General features: G+C 42.9%; 1 protein-coding gene across 5 annotated transcripts in view; it reads left to right on the plus strand.

Annotated features, from left to right (window-relative positions):
- ENOX1 (ecto-NOX disulfide-thiol exchanger 1) overlaps positions 1 to 23,159 on the plus strand; it is a 659,885-nt gene that overhangs the window by 610,089 nt on the left and 26,637 nt on the right. For all 5 annotated transcript variants that reach the window (XM_047756005.1, XM_047756008.1, XM_047756006.1 and 2 more), the window contains one exon: positions 8,940 to 9,042. In XM_047756005.1, coding sequence (XP_047611961.1) covers positions 8,940 to 9,042 — 103 coding nt within the window. The remainder of the gene's footprint in view (positions 1 to 8,939; positions 9,043 to 23,159) is intronic.

A 23,159-nucleotide genomic window follows, 5' to 3' on the forward strand; every position in this document is an offset into this window, starting at 1 on the left:
TTTAATTCAACAGACATTACCGAGAGTCTACTATTTACTCTTTGGGAAAATGTGGGTCGTAGATTGACCGTGTGCGGGGGACTTTGCTCACTGCTAAGGACCATTCCAGGAAGTCCAGGCAGGATGGCTTTGAGGGTGGCAGGGACAGGCGTGCACACTGCCACCTGCCTGGCAGGCAGAGATAGAAGTGGGGCTGAAGAGCCACTCCCAGCCTAGGTGCTGTCCTGAGCTCATGACCCAGCTGCTTTTCCAAGACCTCACATTCAGTATTTCTAAGATACTGGATCCAGTTACCTCTCGTTCTCTGTCACGTCTGATTCTAGTATCATTATTCTACTATTTGTCCAGGCTGTGCTTAAAATTTTTTTTTAACTCTTCTCTTACTTCTGCTTCACACGCAGAATCTGTCTATTCTTCCTGTAGAATGGCTTCTCTGGGAGTTCCCGGTGTGGCTCAGCATGTTAAGAACCTGATATAGTATCCATGAGGACGAGGGCTCAAGCCCGGACCTCTCTCAGTGGTTTAAGGATCGGACATAGCCATGAGCTGCCATGTAGGTCGCAGATGTGGCTCAGATTGCTGTGTGGTGGTGTAGGCCGGCAGCTACAGCTCTGATTTAGTCCCTAGCCTGGGAACCTCCATATGCCATGGGTGTGGCCCTAAAGAGACAAAAAATAAAAAATAAAAAGAATTCTAGAATTTTAGAATAACCACATCAGGAAGGATCTGGATTCAGACTTTTCTTTTTTAAATAAGGACATTTCTTTAAATGAAAGTTTATGTAGGAATCTTGCATTATAAAACAGAATAAAGTAAAAAAACTGCCTGTAGATAAATACATCATGTCATTAAATGTCGTGATTATAGAAAATAAATCCTTCTAGAATTATTGCTAAAAAAATTAATAAAAAGTAAATACAAAAAAAATAAAAATAAAGTAGTAAAGGAGTGGGAATTCTAGAGGTCTGCTTCTTGGACCTTCCATGTCACCTCTGTAGAGCTGATGGGGTCACAGAAAGCGTTATTCAGAAATGCTGGCCCCTACCCAGAACCCCCATTTTTAGGCAAGTGATCCAAGGCTTGAAGATGTTGCATAACCTGCCCAACCAAGGTCAACCAGTTGTTAGTGGAAGAGCCAAGACAATAGCTCTAAAACTCAAGCATTGTAGTATCTCTTCTGTCACCTCATGGCCACCTCTCTTTTGCTTCTTTGAATTTTTTTAAGTTTTTTTTTTAATTATAGTTGATTTATAATGTTCTGCCAATTTCTTCTGTACAACAAAGTGACCCTGTCATACACATATATGCATTCTTTTTCTCACATTATCCTCTATCACATTCCATCACAAGTGACTCAATATCATTCCTTGAACTATACAGCAGGATCTCATTGCTTATCCACTCCAAGTGCCACCTCTGATTTTGAATTTGACCTGGACAGTGGCACATTCAAGCAAACAAGCCCAGTGATCAGTTAATGATAAGGCGTAGAAATTAAGGAGTTATGTGTGATGATGGTTGAACCCATGAGAATGGAAAAAAAAAAAAAAACTCTGATAAAAGGGAATAGAAAAGAAAAAGTGGTGACTGAGCTTTGGCGGAGCGTCCCTGGTGACCTAGCAGTTCAAGGATCTGGTATTGTCACTGCTATGGCTCAGGTCACTGTTGTGGTGTGGGTTCGATCCCTGACCTGGGAACTTCTGCATGCTATGGGTGCAGTCAAGGAAGTACCAAAGTTAGAGTATAGAAGGCAGAAGAAAGTAACCTTCTTATCCATGCGTCCTGGTCTAGCAGAGGGAATACGAAAGCCAGTAAAGATGAAATAAAAAACTGGGAGGAAAAAGACCAGGACTTCTTATGTCACAGAAGCAAGGGAGGCAGATGATTTAAAAGGGGCTGAGTCAGCGATATCAAATATCACATGATAGGAGGACTGAGAAAATACAGGTGGTCACTGAAAATCTTTCAAAGGATCATTTAATTAATGCGAATGCTGAGACTTCAGGTAGTGAGGCAGTGGACACAGTGGGTATACACCACGAATTCAGGAAGCTTCATGGGAGAAAGAAAATAGCACTAAAGTTAAGGAGGCCACAGGAATAATGAAATGAAAGGAGTAATGAAAGGATTTGATGAGGCTGAAGAAGCCATAGTCTTGGTGCTTAGGAGCTTAGATAGGTAGAGAGAGCAAAATCAAAAACAAAACAGCACAACACAATTCTAGCTCAGTCAATGATTGAAAAAGAGCTTTTCTAAGTGGATAAATTTCTTTGGTCATGTCTCAGAGTAATTGACAAGGACTCTTAGAGGGGAAATTTCTGCCTGTAAGGAGCTAACCTTTAAGAAGTCTAAAAAAAAAACTAGTTTCCGGTTATTGAAAACCTCTTCTTCCAAGCCCTTTAATGATTCCTTCTAAGTGTCATAGGAATTAGAGTTAAAAGGTAGATGGAGAAAAGATTTATGAGATAATCTCATTCATTCTCCTGCCAAGTGCAGAATGCTTACTTGTGCATGTTCTCGTCTGGAGGGCTTTGTGACTGTGTCAAATGAAGGGTGTCATTGCCACTTCCCTTGGAATTCCATTTCATAATCCCATTGATCTCGCTTTTGAGCCCCGTCCTAATGTTCCCTTCCTAGAATATACTTTGTACCCCATTAACAATTTGTCCTTCGTAACCTCCTTTACTTCCTAACCCCATCTGCACTTACCCACATCCAATCTGCAATCTCTAAGCATCTGGAACACCTTTCCCAGTAGACATAGAATTCTTCAGGGCCTATTACAGCTCTCAAGGTAAAGGATTTGCATGTGGTCAGAGGAAAAAAAGGAGTCTGCTAATATTCTGTGTCTAATGATGAAAGGTTCCTTCTGTTTTCCAGAGACCTAGGGTGGAATGAGTAATAACTGTGACATTTTTATGAAAAGGACAAAGTCTTTCTAACTTAGGACCCCATATGCCAGAAAAAGCTGTTCCCCAATTACTAAAGAGATAAGTTGGAATATCCTGGAGAACATGAAACTCTTAAGACAGGACTGGGGCTTAGACCAGAACCACAGATTTTACAGAGTTAGAGATGAAGCACAGACTAGTTATGTCCTCTAAGATCCTTGCCAGTGTGCTGCTTTGTGGCCACTGTGTCCCTTCTGTGATGGGCTGGTCTCAGAGAAGGTTTTGGCCAATGTCCATCAGAGGTTTTATCTTGTATTGCCAGATAGTTGTCCTGGCTTCACCAGATTTATCCTCATGGACCTTAGAGCCTGATCAGCCCCCCTGTATAAGGGGCCAAGATGGAAACCTGAATGTGCCATAGATGATGTTATAAGAGGAGAACCCTGAGCTGGGGGAAGCCACCTCTTTTATATCAAGCAGTAAGCAAGCCTTTGTCCCAGAGGAGATATCGAGGTTGCATGCTGCCAGCATTGACCTGAGAAATGGGCCATAGGGAGTTCCCTTCCTGCCTCAGTGGTTAACAAACCCACCTAGAATCCAGGAGGATGTGGGTTAAGGATCCGGTGTTGCCCTGAGCTGTGGTGTCGGTCACGGATGCAGCTCAGATCCCACCTTACTGTGGCTGTGGGATAGGCCGGCAGCTATAGCTCCAATTTGATCCCTAGCCTGGGAACTTCCATGGGCTGTGGGGGTGGTCCTAAATAGCAAAAAGAAAAAGAAGGAAATGGGTCATAAAATACCTGTCAGGGCCTTGCTTCTAAGTTCAAAAGCCAAATATCTTGACAGGGTCACAGAAACCTGAAGTTCATTTCCACAATTGAACCCATCATCTTCACCCACACTTGCTTCTTTCCCTCTTTTTCTTTTCCCTGAGGCACTTACTCAACATTTTCCTCATTCACCAGGTCATCAGATTCTTTTTCAGTCCTATCTCTTAAATACCCCTGGTGTATTATACTCTGCACATTGTCAACTTGGTTTTTACTCTCAGCATGAAAAGGTAAAAAAAATAAGACAATTGCAGTAGGCGCCAACCTGGCATTCCTGCCTCCAGCTCCACCTGCCTCCAAACCAGTATCCTAAATTGCACAATTGTTCAGGTGACTTCTCTGCTGAACACGCTGCATGCATTCAGCCTTCTAAGTAGGAGTTCCTGCTGTGATACAGTGGGTTAAGGATCTGGGTTGTCTCTGCAGAGGCAGTGGTTCCATCCCCACCCCAGTGCAGTGGATTAAGGACCCAGCATTGCTGTAGCTGTATCATAGGTTGCAGCTTCAGCTCGGATTCAGTCCCGGGCCAGAGAACTTTCATATGCTGCAGGTGCGGCTGAAAAAGAAAAAAAAAAAATGTCTTCCAGATAAAATCCAAGCTCCTTATCCCAATCCACCTACTTCTCCATTGACCTCATCAACTGACATTTCCCATAAGCTTGCTTTCTTCTTCTTCTTCTTTTTTTTAATTTTTGCTATTGCTTCTTTTTTTATTTATTTTTTAAATTTTTTAATTTTTTGCTTTTTAGAGCAGTACCCACGGCATGTGGAGGTTCCCAGGCTAGGGGTCTAATCGGAGCTACAACTGCCGACCTACGCCACAGCCACAGCAACACAGGATCCAAGCCACATCTTCAACCTACACCGCAGCCCATGGCAACGCCGGATCCTTGACCCACTGAGTGAGGCCAGGGATTGAACCCGCAACCTCATGGTTCCTAGTCGGATTCATTTCCACTGCACCACAACGGGAACTCCCCATAAGCTTTCTTACAGACTTTTTATAAGACTGGCTGGCCTCTGAGTAAGCATGCACTTCCTGCCACTTTTGGACTCAGCAGCCTTAAAAACTTAGCAGTCCTTGTCATGTGGTTGGCATGTTCTGTGTATTCAGCATAAATATTTATTGAGTGATTGAAAGTAAAAATAGGCTTAAGTTTAAATGCAACAAAGGTTTGACTTGGGAAATTGTTTAGTTCCATGTTCTCTCTGTGTATTCCCTTTAACCAGATATGATGGGAGTTCTTTTGACAGACATTGGATAATAATTTAGATTTATAGGCATTGAATGAGAAAATTTGAAAAGAGGGTACAGATATTGCTTATAGCTACTTTGTACTGTGTAGACAACTTCAAACTTGACACCTGCTAACAAATGTAATTCTCGTTAAGTTAAGCAACTCTACTGTCAATACAAACAAATCAAATTAACTTTACTTTTCGAAAGAGCCATAAGTCATAAGTCATGAAAACATCTGTCCCCCTTTTTGTTATAGTGGAAAAAGATAATAGCACTGTCCTATCTTCTAGCCTTTAAAACATAGCCTTATCAACTTTTTGGTGTTTTTTTTGGTCTTTTTTTTTAGGCTGCACCCAAAGCATATGGAAGTGCCCAGGCTAGGGGTCCAATCGGAGCTGTAGCTGCTGGCCTACACCACAGCCACAGCAATGCTAGATCCAAACCTTGTCTGTGACCTACCCCACAGCTCATGGCAATGCCAGATCCTTAACCACTTAGTGAGGCCAGGGATCGAACCTGCGTACTCATGGATACTAGTCGGGTTCATGGCAATGCCAGATCCTTAACCACTTAGTGAGGCCAGGGATCGAACCTGCGTACTCATGGATACTAGTCGGGTTCTTTACCACAGAGCCATAATGGGAACTCCCTCCCCACATTAACTTTAAATTTTGTCTCTGGCAAAATGCATGACAAAAGCATTCACCCATCTCATTTAACTCTTTGACTCTGTCAGCAAGAATCTGTGTTTTTATGTCACGCCCGAGGCAGGCTTCAGTTCCAGGGTACTTAGTGATCATTCTTTTGGGTGGTCACAAGTGGGTCTGCTTCACTAAATCTCTTGTTTATATTCTTGGACACACTTCTGACTGTAATGGAAATGAGAGTTCCCTTCTGCATATTCTTGAGGCCAACTTATGACCGTATGCAGTTGTAACCAGAACCTGCCTTGTCAGTTTCACCAAGTCCTGTACCATTTCCTTGCAGAGTTCTTCTCCCTCCCGGAGGAGTCCAAAAAAAAGCTGCAACATCTCCACCCTGGACAGAACTCACAGTGGTACCCAGGCATCTGCCAGGCCTCAGGTCTCTTGGGCCAAGCCTGCTGCACTGTTGTCAGAGGCTGGCAGCGAGGTGTGTCCACTCCACAGTCACTGATGGTGACCACATAGAATGGCACCATCTGTGGTTGACAGAGCACAGGCTGCGATGTTCAGTCTCAGGAACTGTTTCCACAGGAGTTCCCGTCGTGGCGCAGTGGTTAACGAATCTGACTAGGAACCATGCGGTTGTGGGTTCGATCCCTGGCCTTGCTCAGTGGCTTAAGGATCCGGCGTTGCCATGAGCTGTGGTATAGGCTGCAGACTCAGCTCAGATCCCCAGTTGCTGTGGCTCTGGCATAGGCCAGCGGCTATAGTTACGATTCGACCCCTCGCCGGGGAACCTCCATATGCTGAGGGAGCAGCCCAAGAAAAAACAAACAAACAAACAAAACTGTTTCCACAGAAAGGTGATCCTAGGACTGTTCCTTTTTCATCCTCATCTATCCAATCCTAAAACATCATCCAAGCAACAGTCACTGATAGGGCATATCTGGATCTTTGTAGACCTGTTGATTCATTAGCATTTGCTGGAGCTGCTCAAAGTCCATATTCTTTTTTTTTTTTTTTTGTCTTTTTGCCTTTTCTAGGGCCACTTCCATGGCATATGGAGGTTCCCAGGCTAGGGGTGGAATCGGAGCTGTAGCCACCGGCCAGAGCCACAGCAGAGCCACAGCAATGCAGGATCTAAGCCACGTCTGCGACCTACACCACAGCTCACGGCAACGCCAGATCCTTAACCCAGTGAGCAAGGCCAGGGACCGAACCCGCAACCTCATGGTTCCTAGTCGGATTCGTTAACCGCTGCACCACAACGGGAACTCCTCAAGGTCCGTATTCTTTATGACTCCAGCTTTGGACATGGGGACAAGTTCCTTATGGCAGTCCCGACTGGCTTCCCTTGCCATTTCTTGCTGGCTCCTGACGTGCTGCCTGCCCTCTGAGGCCCATTTTCCTCAGCAAACCTGGATGCTCATCCGTGTGATGATCCCAAGGCAGCACTGAGTTTTGGCAGTTAACGTGGGTCTCTTGTCTGCTAAACTCTCCTCGGTGATTTCCTATGTCCCCTGTTATCATCCAGGCTGTTAAGAGATCACCCCTTCTTGGCGACGCTGTTGCCACTCAGCCCTGAGGTTTATTATTTATATTTTTCTTAAATAATACACTCATCCGAGTTAATATCTTTCCCATTCTCTTTCCTCCTCAACCTCTTCTGGCCCCTGAAACACATCCATATGTCATTTCATCACAGAAGGAATTCCCTGCGACTCCTCTTTATAAAATGTTCTAACCCCATCTATAGAAACCTTTGGATTTACTGTCTTCAAGTGCTAGATGGTGTTTCTACTGGGACTGGTTCTGAAGAGCCAGTCTTTGGAAGTGTAAGAGCATCTTTCATCTCTGAGGACCCTTTCTGTCTAACTGGCTCCAGACTTGCATTGGACCTTTTATTTATTTATTTATTTATTTTGGCTTTTGCCTTTTCTAGCACTGCTTCCCGCGGCATATGGAGGTTCCCAGGCAAGGTGTCTAATCAGAGCTGTAGCCATCAGCCTACGCCACAGCCAGAGCAATGCAGGATCCAAGCTGCATCTGCGACCTACACCACAGCTCACGGCAATGCTGGATCCTTAATCCCCTGAGCAGGGCCAGGGATTGAACCTGCAGCCTCGTGGTTCCTAGCCGGTTTCGTTAACCACTGCGCCACAGTGGGAACTCCCTGCCTTGGACCATTTTTAATCTGAATGTCTTCAGGTGGGGTTTGTGCTCTTTATATAGACAACATGCTAACCATTTCCTATATTCTGTTATCTGGCCAACTTTGTTCATTTATATTAATGAGTTAAATATCTATCCTCTAACTAGCGTCAGACTTGGTAACTGTCTGCCAACTTTGTTCATTTATATTACCGAGCAAAATATCTATCCTGTAACTAACGCCAGACCTGGTAACATCTGCCAAACCATTCACGTTGTCTTTCAATCCTCTCTATCCATCCTCTGTACTTCTGACAGATTCCTCCTCATCTAATGAACCAGCATCCTTAACTCTCTGTCAGTGTGCTAGTCTTGCCTTGAGACCTATCTTTCAGTGAGAAATTTCCCTCCAGCAAGGCTCAGCTACCCTAATGGACACTGCCATCCCATATAGGCAGGTCTCCAGCTGTTAAAGTTGACTTTCTTTGAAATCATTCTCCATTTGAGCCCTCATATCAAGTCTGGGAGAATGTGAGTTAACATCTTTTCCTCTGTTTTTAAATTTAAAAGACCATAGAGGGAACTAAAAATAGTCCAGCTTCAGTGTTTCACTCATTGCTTTGTGGTACAAGTCTTCGATTTTAGCTTTCAAAGAAAAGAATTTCCCAACCTCTGCTTTATCTACCTTTTGCAGTTATGTATAAAAGGACGTACACTCAACTCAACTCAAACACGCCAAACAACAATTCTATCTCACCTTCCCAATAGGCCCTGTTCCCCCCCAACACACACTCACACAAATTACTTGCATAGTATTTTAAATTAGCCTGTAATACGCTTTTCAGGAAACTTTTTCATATTCAAAATAGAAACCTGTTAATGTAGCCACGGTCAAATAGCTTTTGCTAACAGAGTTTAATCAAAACATAGACAAAAACAGAAGATAATTTGCACAAAATGTGCTACTTTTGCCAAGAGTTAGTTTGCTGAGAGCAGTGGCCGGGAGCCTGCTTTAGAATTACTTTTCTACTCTTTGGGCACATAGATCAATCAACAAGGGTTGATCTTCGGTTGAAATGAAAGCGATGACCTCTTGATTATAGGGTTTAAAAGACTTGGTGGCTTCCGTTGAAATGCACGTCATCAACAGAAACACATGTGTTTTTGTTTCTTGACTTTATAGGAAATCAATGTGTTGACCGTCGCATTGGTCAACCAAGACCGAGAGAACAATATTGAGAAAAGAAGCCAAGGATTAAAATCAGAGAAAGAAGCTCTGCTAATAGGTAAGAAAATTCTGTTTTCCTTCTCTGTTCTCTCGTATGTAAATGATAAATATTTATTTAATATTTATGAAATAAGGATTAAGTAATTCAACCTCCAACTCAATGATTTAAACAGCTTTGCCTTCTGGTCAGAGGAAAGATTAATAACTTCATCAAGATTATTTTACATGTGGAGTTCCCATTGTGGCACAGCAGAAATGAACCTGACTGGGATTCATGAGAGCGAGGGTTCGATCCTTACCCTCGCTCAGTGGGTCAAGGATCTCTCATTGCCCTGAGCTGTGGTGTAGGTCGTAGATGTGGCTTAGATCCTGAGCTACTGTGGCTGTGGTGTAGGCTGGCAGCTACAGCTCCAATTCGACCCCTAGCCGGGGAACTTCCATATGCCACAGGTACGGCCCTAAAAAGCAAAAATATATATATTATATTACATGTGTCTGTGTATATTAGTTGGTTATCCAACGTAAAAAAACTGAGTACAAGAAAAACAAATTTACTTGCCTCTCACATGTTACAAATCTGAATTTGAAAATGTGGACACAGCTGGAGGCCAGGCTGGGTTTGGTCCAAAAGTTCACAGCCAGCCAGATCCCAGACTCAGGAGAGGCTCCAAAGGCAGACCTGCAATGCTGATGCTACAAGGGCATCTAGACTGCAGTGCTGGGCCAGTGTAGGACAGGCTAATCAGGCTTCCCTGGCCACCTTTGGATCCATTTGTCTAATACAATGAGCTGGCCTCTAAGGAAGGGAAGGCAGGAAGTTGCGGTTCATCTAAAACATAATCCTATTCAGTTGCCCGACAAAATAGACCTAGGTTGGCTTTTTCTTTGTTGGGACCAGAAGCTCTAAGTGTTCTCTCTCTGTCTTTCTTTTTAGGGCTGCATCTGCGGCATATGGACCTTCCCAGGCTAGGGGTCTAATCAAAGCTGCAGCTACCGACCTACGCCACAGCCACAGCAAGGCCAGATCTGAGCCTTATCTGTGACCTACACCACAGCTCACAGCAACGCCGGATCCTTAACCCACTGAGCAAGGCCATGGGTTGAACTTGCATCCTCATGGATACTAGGTGGGTTCATTACCACTGAGCCACAATGGAAACTCCTAGATGTCCTCTTTTGATGGTCATTATCAGCATATACAGAAGCAGTACTTAGTCTCCCAAGGAAGAGCTCCCGATGCGGATGTGCTGGTACCATGCCTGGGCGCCTACTGCAGAAAGCCTGCATATTTAAAGCTGCCTTCAAAGTCCCCAAATCCAGAAAAGGAAAAGCCACCAGCCTCATTCCCTGATGCACAGCATTGACTCAAGGTGCATCTTGGCACTGACCCCAGTGTAAGGTTCCAAGTTTAGACTGGCTCCTCCATGGCATGCTTAAGAGTGAAGAATGAGGCCGTTGCGGGCCTGAGATGAATTGTGTTCTGTAGTTCGTTATCTGGCAGAAGTGCCGGCTGGTGGCATTTTCTAAATACTGCCTGCGCTCACCTCAAAAAAACAGGTACATCAGGTCCTGCAGAAGCTGGCACAGGAGGAATTAAATGCAAAAGACAGTGCAAACTTCATCCATCATATATAGATTTTTCATCTACAGGGTTATTGAATATGACTTCAACTTAGAGATACTCCAAGGAAAACCAGTTCTTTTCTTTCTCTGTGATGATATACAGCTGTAATAACAACACGCCGGGCACAAGTTTCATAAGACATGCTGATGGGCTATTAGTTCCGGGAACCCAAAATGAACCCGTAGGTCACTGGCAACTAGATTTTTCTTCTAGTGGGAAATGTGTCAAACTCGGACACGTGTTTCTCTTTCACTCAGTGTGACAAAGTTGTGATCTCCCCAGGATGTTTTTAGGGTGGGGACAGAGCACATGCTGCGTTTTGATCAGCAGTAAACTGTCCTTCTTTAAGTCTAAATAATATAAACCACCTGATGGTAGAAAAAAAAGAAAAGAAAACAGAAATGGGTCTCCATTTTCTTTATTTCCTTCCTTTCACAGTAGATGGCTTCTTCTTTTGTGTTCTGCTTGGAGAATACAGCTCATTTGCAGTATTTTCTAAATAGTTACTGCATTTATCTGATTATCATAAATAAATTATGTGCACATAGTATTTATGTTCAGCATATATACATTTATTTTACAGTATTTATAATATATATAAATAACTATATATATTTTGCAACAGTCCTTATGAAGGCAAGTTGGCATCGAATTGAACCTTAAAGAATTAGATTTTCACAGGCATTTTAGCAGGTGGCATTTTACATCTGAAAACAATATAATAACCACATATTAGGTCAGCCTGACGTTGCCTGATGTCTATGCCGAATTCCTCGTTCATTTCACACGATGTGCCCTCCATGTTGGACCGGGCATGCCTTGAACTCGTGTGGGAGAGAATGCGTCAATACTTGGGTTTTTGGAGCTGTGTTTGGCTGGAAATCCACTGGCCATGGTGATGAAGGAGAGTGGATCAAAGTGTCTTCAGTGATGGGCCGATGGCATCTCTGCGGAGATGCTGACAGTCGAACTCTGGGTCTGGATCACGCCCTCGTCTCTTGCTTTTTACTTTCTTCGAACACACTCGATTTCCAGTGGCAGCTGCCCCGACTGGCACCCTGTCCATGCCAGTCATCCCTGTAAACCCCGCCCAAAGAGAGTCAAAACCTTCCCAGCAACTGCTTATAAAGTTGCTGTTCAAAACTTCCCCAGACCCCTGAATACCATCCTCACATTGTCGGCGATCAGACAAACTTCTTCATGTACCATCGTGACTCCTCTGCTGACCAGGACATGCGTGTCCTGGGAACCCAGGTGACTGTTGACATCAAGCCCTCCCCCAGCATTTCCGTCACCGTCACCATTTCACACACCCGCACGCAGCCAGTCTATATGTCAATTGGACTTTTCCCCTTAATGCAGGGGCATTAGGAAGCAGATGAATGACGAGAAAAACATTTAAAGAAGGTTGAGTGGTGACTTTTTGGTGTGTTCCGTTAATAGCATTGCGGCTCTATTTAGGCTGCACCTGAGAAAAGTAATCTGGGGAGTGTGTCCTTCTCTGCAAGCTACTGACCATAAAGAATGAGCCAGTGACCTAAATCTTGTTTCCAGAACACAAATGTCCATGTCAATAAATCCACAAACATTTGTCAAGAGCCTGCTCTAAAAATTACCAGCCTTCATGGCGAAAAGAATCATCTGGGCAGCCTTTGTAAAAGGCAGAATCTTTGTCCCCACAGAGAGATTCTGGTTTTTGGGGGTTTTTTGTTTTGTTTTGTTTTTTGTAAAACTAACATCCAAGGTGATCCTGAAGCAGGCACCTCTGGGACCTTGTTTGGGGAACTACCTGTGGGCCACATGCAAGACCTGTGTTAGCTGATGGTGCTGGTGAGATGATCTTGTCCATCAAGAAATTGACAGACTAGTGAGAAAGAAAGTAGTTCGTGACAATGAAATTGTTCACACTGAAATCCAAAACACAGAGAAGGGGCTGCACATGCAACAGATGTCTTGTGGGAAGCAAGGACAGTGGAGGGAGTCCTAAGGAATGAATCATTTCCTCTGGAAGGATGGGGAGTTGTCATGAGCATTTCACATGCAAGGAACAATTTACTGCCAGGTCCACATACAGTCTCAGGAGCTGAGTTCGTTTGGAGTGAGTAGATGCAAAGTATTCCATCCAATGGATAAGCAGTGAGGTCCTATACAGCACAGGGAACTAGATCCAGTCTCTTGGGATAGAAATGAGGGAAGATAATATAAGAAAGGGAATATATATACATATATGACTGAGTCACTGTGCTGAACAGCAGAAATTGGCACAATATTGGAAATCAACTATACTGTAATAAAAAAATTTTAATTAGATTTTTTAAAAAAAGCTTAAAAAACTGTGCACAATCAGGTATTATACTCACCAAAGGAATACAAGACACTTTTTGTAAAATTAACGCTGTTTGGATCCCAAGGCACTGAGAAACCTCAGACCAAACCACAAATGTTTGCTCAGTCTTCTCCCACCCACGGCCAGTCTCACCTCTATTCCACACGTCATAAATGCTCCGTCACTTTGCAGCTGCCCACAGACAGCTGTCCCCTAGTGGCTTAGTGGGAGACCCAGATTTCATAGAGCCCCTCCCTGCTGGCTCTCCAGACTTACAGTCAGGCCTCTGTTGGTTCCCGGCAAGATATGGCTGTCTAAACGGATAGCGATTCCTCTGCAGAGCTGAGCTTCCTGGGTACACCCCCACCCCAGTGAGCTAAGAGGCTCCCGGGTTTTCTGCAGTTCTCCAGGAGACGACTAACTAGCGGGGATGTAGGGAGAGCTAGTCTCAGCCAGAACTTTACAGGCTGACACGGGGAGTTTGGAATGAAGATCCAAGCAGCTTGAGTAGGGGCGTATGTTCTGATAGGATTCTGTTTCTCATTCAAGGCCAAGAGCATCATGCACTGACCAACCTGAATGTACAAAGTGATATTTTGTTCTCATCAGGTAACCAATACAATTTTTAAAATAGGCATGCCTAAGAGAAAAGGGTGGGAGTGGGTGGATTGGCCGTGTGGCAGACCACGGTACCTCAGGATCTCTAAACAGCTCTAAGCAAGGGAGGCGCACTCTGGAAATTTGTAGATGGAAGCATTTGAGACACTGGGCAAATCACATGTCCACTGCGGATCTCATTGCTCACACTGTGTAGTTAAGATGGTCTTTTTCAACGCAGTACTCTGTTATCCATGAGGAGTGTATGAAAGCTGCATTGCTTTATTGATTTATAAGTCAGTAGAGGATCATGCCCTCAACATAGAAATGTTGAAATCTTACACCTTTAAAACAAAAGAGAAGGAAACTTGTCTGGAGCCCATGACACTTTTCGACCAACAGCCGGTCCCCCTGGCTCCACCTCCAAAGCAGAGCATCTCCAAACCAGGTCTTCCTCCCAGTCTCCATTTCCCTTCCTCCCCTCTTTCTGCATCCCACTGGAGCCCTGCCAGTGTCCCCACATGGAAGCCGTTCTCCCCAGTGTGACCACAGCCCTCCGTCTGTCAGCTCCTCTCCACCCCACTGACTGCTCACATCCTTTGGGAAGTTTCCTCTTGAGAATCATGAAACCACTCTTTCTTCCCAATCACTCCCTCTTAGATTCTGTTGATGAGTTTTCTCCAGCTTTATCCACTCAATGTGGGCTTCATCAGGGTTCAGTCTTGGGGCCTGTTCTCTGCCTGGGTCATCTTAGCCAAGTATTCTGGCTGTAAATCCTTTTTCATTGCCACTGACTCACAAATGCCCAACCACCACTCACCAGTACCACTTCGATGCTAACGGACATCTCGATGTAATAACGCCAAGACAGAACACTTAAACCCACTCCTTTCTCACCCTTAATATGCTCTCCCTACTGTTCCCATCTGAGAAAATGGTACCACCCAGGTGCTTAAGCCAAACACTAAGGACTCGTCCTCCATTCCTCCCAAGCCTTTACTCTCACATGCAGTCCATCAGATCTACCTTCAGTCTCCACTATCATCTGGTCCAGATCGTTCCTGACCACCTCAGTTCTTCGGTAAACACTTCTTTTTACATGGTTTTCTTTTTTTCCCATTTTTAAAAGTTTTATTGACATATAGTTGATTTACAATGTTGTGATAATTTCTGCTATACAATCAAGTGATTCAGTTATGCATGTACACCCATCCATTCTCTTTCAGATTCTTTTTCCACATGGATTATCACAGAATACTGGGTAGAGTTCCCTGTGCTATACAGAAGGTCCCCATGGGCCAATCATTCCATATGCCAGTCGCAAACCCCCAGTCCATCCCATTCCCTCTCGCCTATCCCCTATGGTAACCATAAGTTATTTTCAAAGTCTATGAGTCTGTTTCTGTTCTGCAAGTAAATTCATTTGTAGCCTTCTTTTAGATTGCACATATATCATATGATGTTTGTCTTTCACTACCTTCACTTAGTGTGATAATCCCTCCAGGTCCATCCATGTTGCTGCCAATGACATTATGTCATTCGTTCTTATGGTTGAGTACTATTCCATTTTATACATGTACCACATCTTCTTTATCCATCCCTCTGTAGATGGACATTTAGGTTGCTTCCATGTCTTGGCTGTTGTGAATAGTGCTGCAATGAACATGGGGGTGCATGTATCTTTTTACATTATGATTTTCTCCAGATCGGTGCTGAGGAGTGGAACTGCTAGATCATATGGTAGTTCTTTTTGGTTTTTTAAGGAACCTCTGTTTTCCATAGTGGTTGTACCAATTTACATTTCCACCAACAATGTAAGAGGGTTCCCTTTTCTCCACACCCTCTCCAGCATTTATTGTTTGTAGACTTTTTTTTTTTTCTTCAGGGACTTGCCCACGGCATATGGAAGTTCTCAGGCTAGGGGTTGAAACAAAGCTGTATCTGCAGGCCTACACCCCAGCCACAGCAACATGGGAGCCAAGATGCATCTTTGACCCACACCACAGCTCAAAGCAATGCCGGATCCTTAACCCACTGAGCAAGGCCAGGGATTGAACCCGTGTTGTTATGGACACTAGGTGGGCTCGTTACCGCTAAGCCACAACAGGAACTCCTGATTGTAAAGACTATTTGATGATGGCTATTCTTGCTGATGTAAGGTGGTACCTTAGAGTAGTTTTCATTAGTAGTTTCTCTAATAATTAGTGAAGTTGAGCATCTTCTCATGTGTTTTGTGGCCATGTGTATATCTTCTTTGGAGAAATGTCTATTTAGATCTTTTGCCCATGTTTTGATTGGGTTGTTTTTTTTTGGGGGTTTTGTTTGTTTGTTTGTTTTTTCTTTGTTTTTGATAGTGAGCTACATGAGTTGTTTGTCTGTGTTTGGAGATTAATCCCTTGTTGGTTGCTTCATTTGCAAATATTTTCTCCCACTCTGTGGGTTGTCTTTTCGTCTTGTTTATGGTTTCCTTTGCTGTGCAAAAGCTTTTAAGTTTAATTAATTCCCATTTGTTTATTTTTATTTCTAATACTCTAGGAGACAGATCCAAAAAGATGTCACTGCACATTATGTTAAAGAACGTTCTGCCTGTGTCTTCTTCTAGGCGTTTTATAGTATCTGGTCTTCTATTTAGGTCTTTAATCCATTTTGAGTTTATTTTTTGTGTGTGGTGTTAATGTTTTAATTTCATTCTTTTACATGTAGCTGTCCAGTGTTCTAGCACCACTTATTGAAGAGACAGTCTTTTCTCCATTGTTATTCTTCTCCCCACCCCAGGGAATTCTCAAGTACCATTTTGTTAAAAACAAACATACAAAACAAAAAACCTTTAAACTGTCATGTGTAGAAATACTCGTGAATGCCAAAACAGAATTCATATTTTATTTTGTTTTCATGAGGTGTAACTGTCTACCCTTGCCCACTACTCCTTTATTGTATATTATTTTTTTAATTCTTATGTAACTGAGGAAGTGACACCATTTTTGCAAACCAACAGTACCTAGAAACAAATAATTTTACTTGAGTTCTGAATTATTCTTCCTGGTGGTTCTTTCTGTTTGTTTGTTTTGCTTTTGTTTTTTGTTTTTTTAATTACTCAATGAATTTTATTACATTTATAGTTGTACAACAGTCATCACAACAAAATTTTATAGAATTTCCATCCCAAACCCTCAGTGCATCCCCTCACCCCCCAACCTGTCTCATTTGGAAACCATAAGTGTTTCAAAGTCTGTGAGTCAGTATCTCTTCTGCAAAGAAGTTCATTGTGTCCTTTTTTATTTTTTAGTTTATTTATTTATTTATTTGTCTTTTTGTCTTTTGAGGGCTGCACCCATGGCACATGGAGGTTCCCAGGCTAGGGGTCCAATCGGAGCTACAGCTGCCAGCCTACAGCACAGCCACAGCAACACCAGATCCAAGCCACATTTGCAACCCACACCACAGTTCATGGCAATGCTGGATCCTTAACCCACTGAATGAGACCAGGGATCAAACCTGCAACCTCATGCTTCCTGGTTGGATTCGTTTCCGCTGCACCACAACGGGAACTCCTGTGTCCTTTTTTTTTTAGATTCCACATGTAAGTGATAGCATTCGCTGTTGATGTCTCATTGTCTGACTGACTTCACTTAGCATATAATTTCTAGGTCCATCCATGTTGCTAAAAATGCTGGTATTTCTTTCCTTTTAATGGCTGAGTAATATTCCATTGTGTATATGGACCACATCTTCTTGATCCACTCCTCTGTTGATGGGCATTTAGGTTGTTTCCATGTCTTGCTATTGTATATAGTGCTGCAATGAACATTAGAGTACATAAGCCTTTTTGGGTCATAGTTTTCTCTGGATAGATGCCCAGGAGTGGGATTGCTGAATCAAATGGTAGTTCCATTTTTAGTTTTCTGAAGAATCTCCATACTGTTTTTCCAGAGTGGTTGTACCCATTTACATTCCCACCAACAGTGTACTAGTGTTCCTTTTTCTCCACACCCTCTCCAGCATTTATTGTTTGTAGACTTTTTGATGATGGCCATTCTGGCCAGTGTAAGGTGGTACCTCATAATGGTTTTGATTTGCATTTCTCTGATAATTAGTGATGTCGAACATCTTTTCATTTTTTTTTTTTTTTGGCCTCCTGTATGTCTTCTCTGGAAAATTGTCTGTTTAGATCTTCTGCCCATTTTTTGATGGGGTTGTCTGTCTTTTTTTTGGTATCAAGCTGCAGAAGGTGTTTATAAATTTTGGAGATTAATCCCATGTCAGTCGCTTCATTTGCAAATATTTTCCCCATTCTGTGGGTTGTCTTTTCATTTTGTTTAGGGTTTCCTTTGCTGTGCAGAAGCTTTTAGGTTTAATTAAGTCCCATTTGTTTATTTTTGTTTTTACTGTCATTACTCTGAGAGGTGGATCTGAGAAGATGTTGCTGTCGTTTATGTTGGAGAGTGTTTGGCCTATGTTTTCCTCTAAGAGTTTTATATTTTCTGGTATTATATCTAGGTCTTTAATCCATTTTACGTTTATTTTTGTGTATGATATTAAGAAGTGATCTAATTTCATTCTTTCCATGTGGCTGTCCAGTTTTCCCAGCACCACTTATTGAAAGGGCTGTCTTTTCTCCATTCTTGCCTCCTTTGTCATAGATTAGTTGGCTGTAGGTGCGTGGGTTTAATTCTGGGTTTCTATCCTGTTCCACTGATCTATATGTCTGTTTTTGTGCCAGGACCATAAGGTTTTGATGACTGTGGCTTTGTAGTATAGTCTGAAGTCAGGGAGCCTGATTCCTCCAGCTCCATTTTTCTTTCTCAGGATGTCTTTGGCTCTTCTGGGTCTTTTGTGCTTCCAAACAAACTTTAAAATATTTTGTTCTACTTCTGTGAAAAATGTTCTTGGTAATTTGATAGGCATTGCATTGAATCTGTAGATTGCCTTGGGTAGTATAGTCATTTTGATAATATTGGCTCTTTCAATCCAAGAGCCTGGTATGTCTTTGCATCTGTTTGTGTCACCTTTGATTTCTTTCATCAGTGTCTTATGGTTTTCAGAGTACAGGTCTTTTGTCTCTTTAGGTAGGTTTGTTCCTAAGTATTTTATTCTTTTTGATGTGATGGTAAATGGGATTGCTTCCCTAATTTCTCTTTCTGATCTTTTGTTGTTAGTATACAGTTTTCTCCATTGTATATTCTTGCCTCCTTTGTTGTAGATTAATTGACCATGGGTGCAAGGGTTTATTTTTCAGCTTTCTATTCTGTTCCATTAAGCTACATTTCTGTTCTTCACCAGCACCATACTGTTTGTTTGGCTGGTTAGTTGTGGTTTTATTTTGGCCATGTCACAGCTTATGGAGTTCTGGGTCAGGGATCAGATCTGAGCCACAGTTTCACCTTATGCCAGAACTGCGGCAACACCAGGTCCTTAACTCACTGTACTGGGCCAGAGATTAAACCTGCATCCAGCACTCCAGACACGCCACCAATCCTGTTGTACCACAGTAGAAACTCCAGTACCATACTGTTTTGATGACTTTAGCCTTGTTGTATAGTCTGAAGTCAGGGAACCTTTTTCCTCCAGCTACATTCTTCTTTCTCAAGATTGCTTTGGCTATTTGGGGTCTTTTTTATTTCCATACAAATTTTTAAAATTTTTGCTCTAGTTTATGAAAAATGACACTGGTAATTTGATAGGGTTTGCAGTGAATCTATAAATTGCCTTGGGTTGTACAGTCATTTTGACAATAATGATTCCTCCAATCCAGGAACACAGTATATGTTTCCATCTGTTTGTATCATCTTCAGTTTCTTTCTTTGGCATCTTTGAGTCTTCAGAGTACAAATCTTTTGCCTCTTTAGGTAGGTTTACTTCTAGTTTTTTATTCTTTTTTGATGTGATGGTAAATAGGATTATGTCCTTAATTTCTCTTTCTGATCTTTCATTAATAGTGTATAGAAGTTCGAGATTGCTGTGTATTAATTTTGTCTCCTGCAACTATACTGAATTCATTGATGAGCTCTAGTAGTTTTCCGATAGCATCTTTAGGATTTTCTATGTGTAGTATTATATTGGCTGCAAACAGTGGCAGTTTTACTGTCACTTTACTTCTTTTTACAATTTGAATTCACCTCTTTTTCTTCTCTGATTGGTGTGGCTAGGACTTCCAAAACTATGTTGACAAAAGTGGCAAGAGTGGGTACCTTTGTCTTATTCCTGATCTTGGAGGAAATTCTTTCAGCTTTTCAACTTTAGGAATGATGTTGGAGTTCCCGTCGTGGCTCAGTGGTTAACGAATCCGACTAGGAACCATGAGGTTGTGGGTTCGATCCCTGGCCTTTCTCAGTGGGTTAACGATCCGGCGTTGCCGTGAGCTGTGGTGTAGGTCGAAGACAAGGCTCGGATCCCGCATTGCTGTGGCTGTGGTGTAGGCCAGCAGCTACAGCTCCGACTGGACCCCTAGCCTGGGAACCTCCATATGCCATGGGAGCAGCCCTAGAAAAAGGCAAAAAGACAAAAAAAAAAAAAAACTTTAGGAATGATGTTAACTGTGGGTCTGTTATATAGGCCTGTATTATGTTTCGGTATGTTTCCTCTGTGCCCACATTCTGGAGAGCTTTTATCATAAATTGAGTGTTGAAATTTATCAAAAGCCTTTAATGAGGAGTTCCCATTGTAGTTCAGTGGTAACAAACCCAACTAGTATTCATGAGGACACAGGTTCGATCCCTGGTCCCTCTCAATGGGTTTAGGATCCAGCGTTGCTGTGAGCTGTGGTATAGACTGGTGGCCACATCTTCAGTTCAACCCTAGCCTGGGAACTTCAATGTGCTGTGGGTGTGGCCCTTAAAAAAAAAAAAAAAAAAAAAGCTTTATCTGAATCTGTTGAGATGATCACATCTCATATTACATTTATTCAATGTGTTAATGTGGTATATATCACATCGATTGATTTGTGGGTATTGAGAAATCCTTGCATCGCCAGGGTAAATCCTACTTGATCATGGTATATGATCTTTTTTAACATATTCTTGCAGTCAGTTTGCTACCATTTTGCTGAGGGTCTTTGCATCTATGTTCATCAGTGACACTGGGCTGTCATTTTCTTTCTTTATTCTTTTTTTTGTGGTATCCTTGTCTGGTTTTGGTATCAGGGTGATAGTGGTCTCATAGAGATCAGAAGTGTTCCTTCCTCTGCAATTTTTGGAATAGTTTCAGAAGGACAGATGTTAAGTCTTCTCTAAATGTTTGGTAGAATTCACCTGTGAAGCCATCTAGTCCTGGACTTCTGGTTCTTGGGTTTTTAAATTACTGACTCAATTTCAGTACAAAGCCCTACATGATCTGGTGCCCCATCTACCTCTAAATACATGCTGTACTTTCCACTCTCCAGCCCACTTTGTTCCTGCCTCCTCATCTCCATCTCAGGTCCTTTGCATGTGCCATTGTCTGTGCCTGAGTACTCTTCCCCCAGACTCTCTCTAGCTGACTCCTTCTCAGCTGACACTCAGGCAGGTTTACCTACTCTTGACCTCCTGTGTAAAGCAGCCCTCCACCAAGCTTGAGGTTACTCCCCATTCTATCCTGTTACCTGTTTTGTTTTCTGTACTATGCTTACCACTCTATGAAAGTATCTTCTTTATTTTTAATCTTTGTGTTTATCATCTATGTTGCTTACCTAGAGTATAAGTTCTCCAAGAGCAGGAATCTTGTCTGTGCAAAGCTGTGTCCCTAGTGCCTTGGCATATAACTGCTGCTAAGGGAATGCATCAGTAAAAATCTAGTGCTATTTGGATAATTTAAATGCTACTCCCTTGGTCTTGGTGAGAGCTAAAAATGAGAAGAAACTAGATGATTTCAGTGGGAAAAGCTCGAAACGCCTTTATGTGCTTGTCCAAAAGGGCCTTCCCAAGGAGGGGTTTGCCACTGGTTGTACAGAGCGGGCTTTGTATCTTTCTAAAGTAGGATGTAAGGCCCTGAGGTGTGCCAAAAAAACTCCATGAGTACTGAGAGTCTGCTCCTTTATTTTCATAAATTGGCCATTTACAGTCATATTTTCCACTGTTGGGAAATCCAGCCTTAAACATGGAGACCTTGCTCCCTGCATGGAATGAGCCAGTACCAGTGGCTGAGTCCATTCTTTGGAGCACTGGCTAAATTCTCCACCCTCTGTTCCTAATGTTCCTCTGACCAAGCCTTTAGGTCTCTTCCAGAGGACCAGCAATAGTTTCCATTTCTGGGCTGGTAGCATTTTCCATTAGATTTTGCGTTACCCCTATCCTCTTACTTCCATTCTCAGGAAGCATCCCAGTGCCTTTAAGGGAGCTACAAGAGGCTTTAGTTGTAGCTGAGTTTAGTTGGCAACTCTTGGCCTAGGAGATGCAGTCCCTCCCCCATTGTCCCCACCCCCATCCTCTTCTGAACCATCCTATTTAGGAAGCTTCCCCAGAATGAATCTGACCCAGAACCAGGGCCTTGAAACTCCAGTTTCTCAGATGACATGACTGCTCTTTCTGTGATGCTACTGAGATGGGCAGAGGCAAGGGGGAGCGGAGAGGAGGGGGGCAGTACTTGGAAGGGTGATAACTGATGCTTCCCATTTCTGCTGTATCTCTAGCAATTCTGAATGATTTGGTTGCCATCCATAGAAAAGGCTTGGGAAACCTTTATTTAACTATCACCTTTGGCCCCACATGTATCTAGCAGCAATTGCTAAACTTTAATTTAAAAAGCTAATGGCTTGTTAATATCAGCTACCACTGAGATGGTTCTAAATACTCTCCTTGGGAAAAATGTTCATGTCTGGATCAGTATTTCTAATCTGATTTTAGAAAGATACAGAGAAATCACATGAGCATTTTCCCCTTAGTTTAATGAGCAGAAGAGTTTCAGTAAAAAGTTTCCATGCTTAGGAGTTCCCTTTGTGGCTCAGCGGTTAATGAACCCACCTAGGATCCATGAGGATGTAGGTTCCATCCCTGGCCTCACTCAGTGGGTTAAGGGTCCGGTGTTGCTGTGAGCTGTGATGTAGGCCAGTGGCTACAGCTCCAATTCCGCCCTTAGCCTAGGAACCTCCATATGCTGCAGGGGCGGCCCTAAAATAGCAAAAGAAAAAAAAAAAGGTTTCCATGCCCAGATTGTCCAAGTTCCTCTGTCCTGAATCCATAACAGGATGAGCTGTAAGGGCAGGAATCACTGATAAATAATTCCTCAAAGCTACCTGATTTTTGTAAGAGTATTATTACATCTTTGGTTAGTACTGGTAGAAATTTTTAAGGTTCTTATTTATCCTCATTTATCAGTAAGAGAACTGTAGAAATTTTAAACAAGTATACTGAGGAGTTCCCGATGTGGCTCATCAGTAATGAATCCGACTAGTATCCATGAGGACACAGGTTCCATCCCTGGCCTCACTCAGTGGGTTAAGGATGCGGCGTTGCTGTGAGCTGTGGCTTAGGTCACAGATGCGGCTCGGATCCCGAGTTGCGTGGCTGTGGTGTAGGCTCACTCCCAAGGCTGTGGGTCACCCTGGAGATGTTGATGGTTCTTTGTCCCGTGCGGCTCTTAAAGGGAAAATGTTGTTTTTCTGTACTTGCGGGAGCTCTGGGGATACCTCTAAGACTGCTCAAGCCCATCTACCTTC

The sequence above is a fragment of the Phacochoerus africanus genome, chromosome 13 (assembly GCF_016906955.1).
Source record: "Phacochoerus africanus isolate WHEZ1 chromosome 13, ROS_Pafr_v1, whole genome shotgun sequence".
In the NCBI taxonomy this organism is placed as follows: domain Eukaryota; kingdom Metazoa; phylum Chordata; class Mammalia; order Artiodactyla; family Suidae; genus Phacochoerus; species Phacochoerus africanus.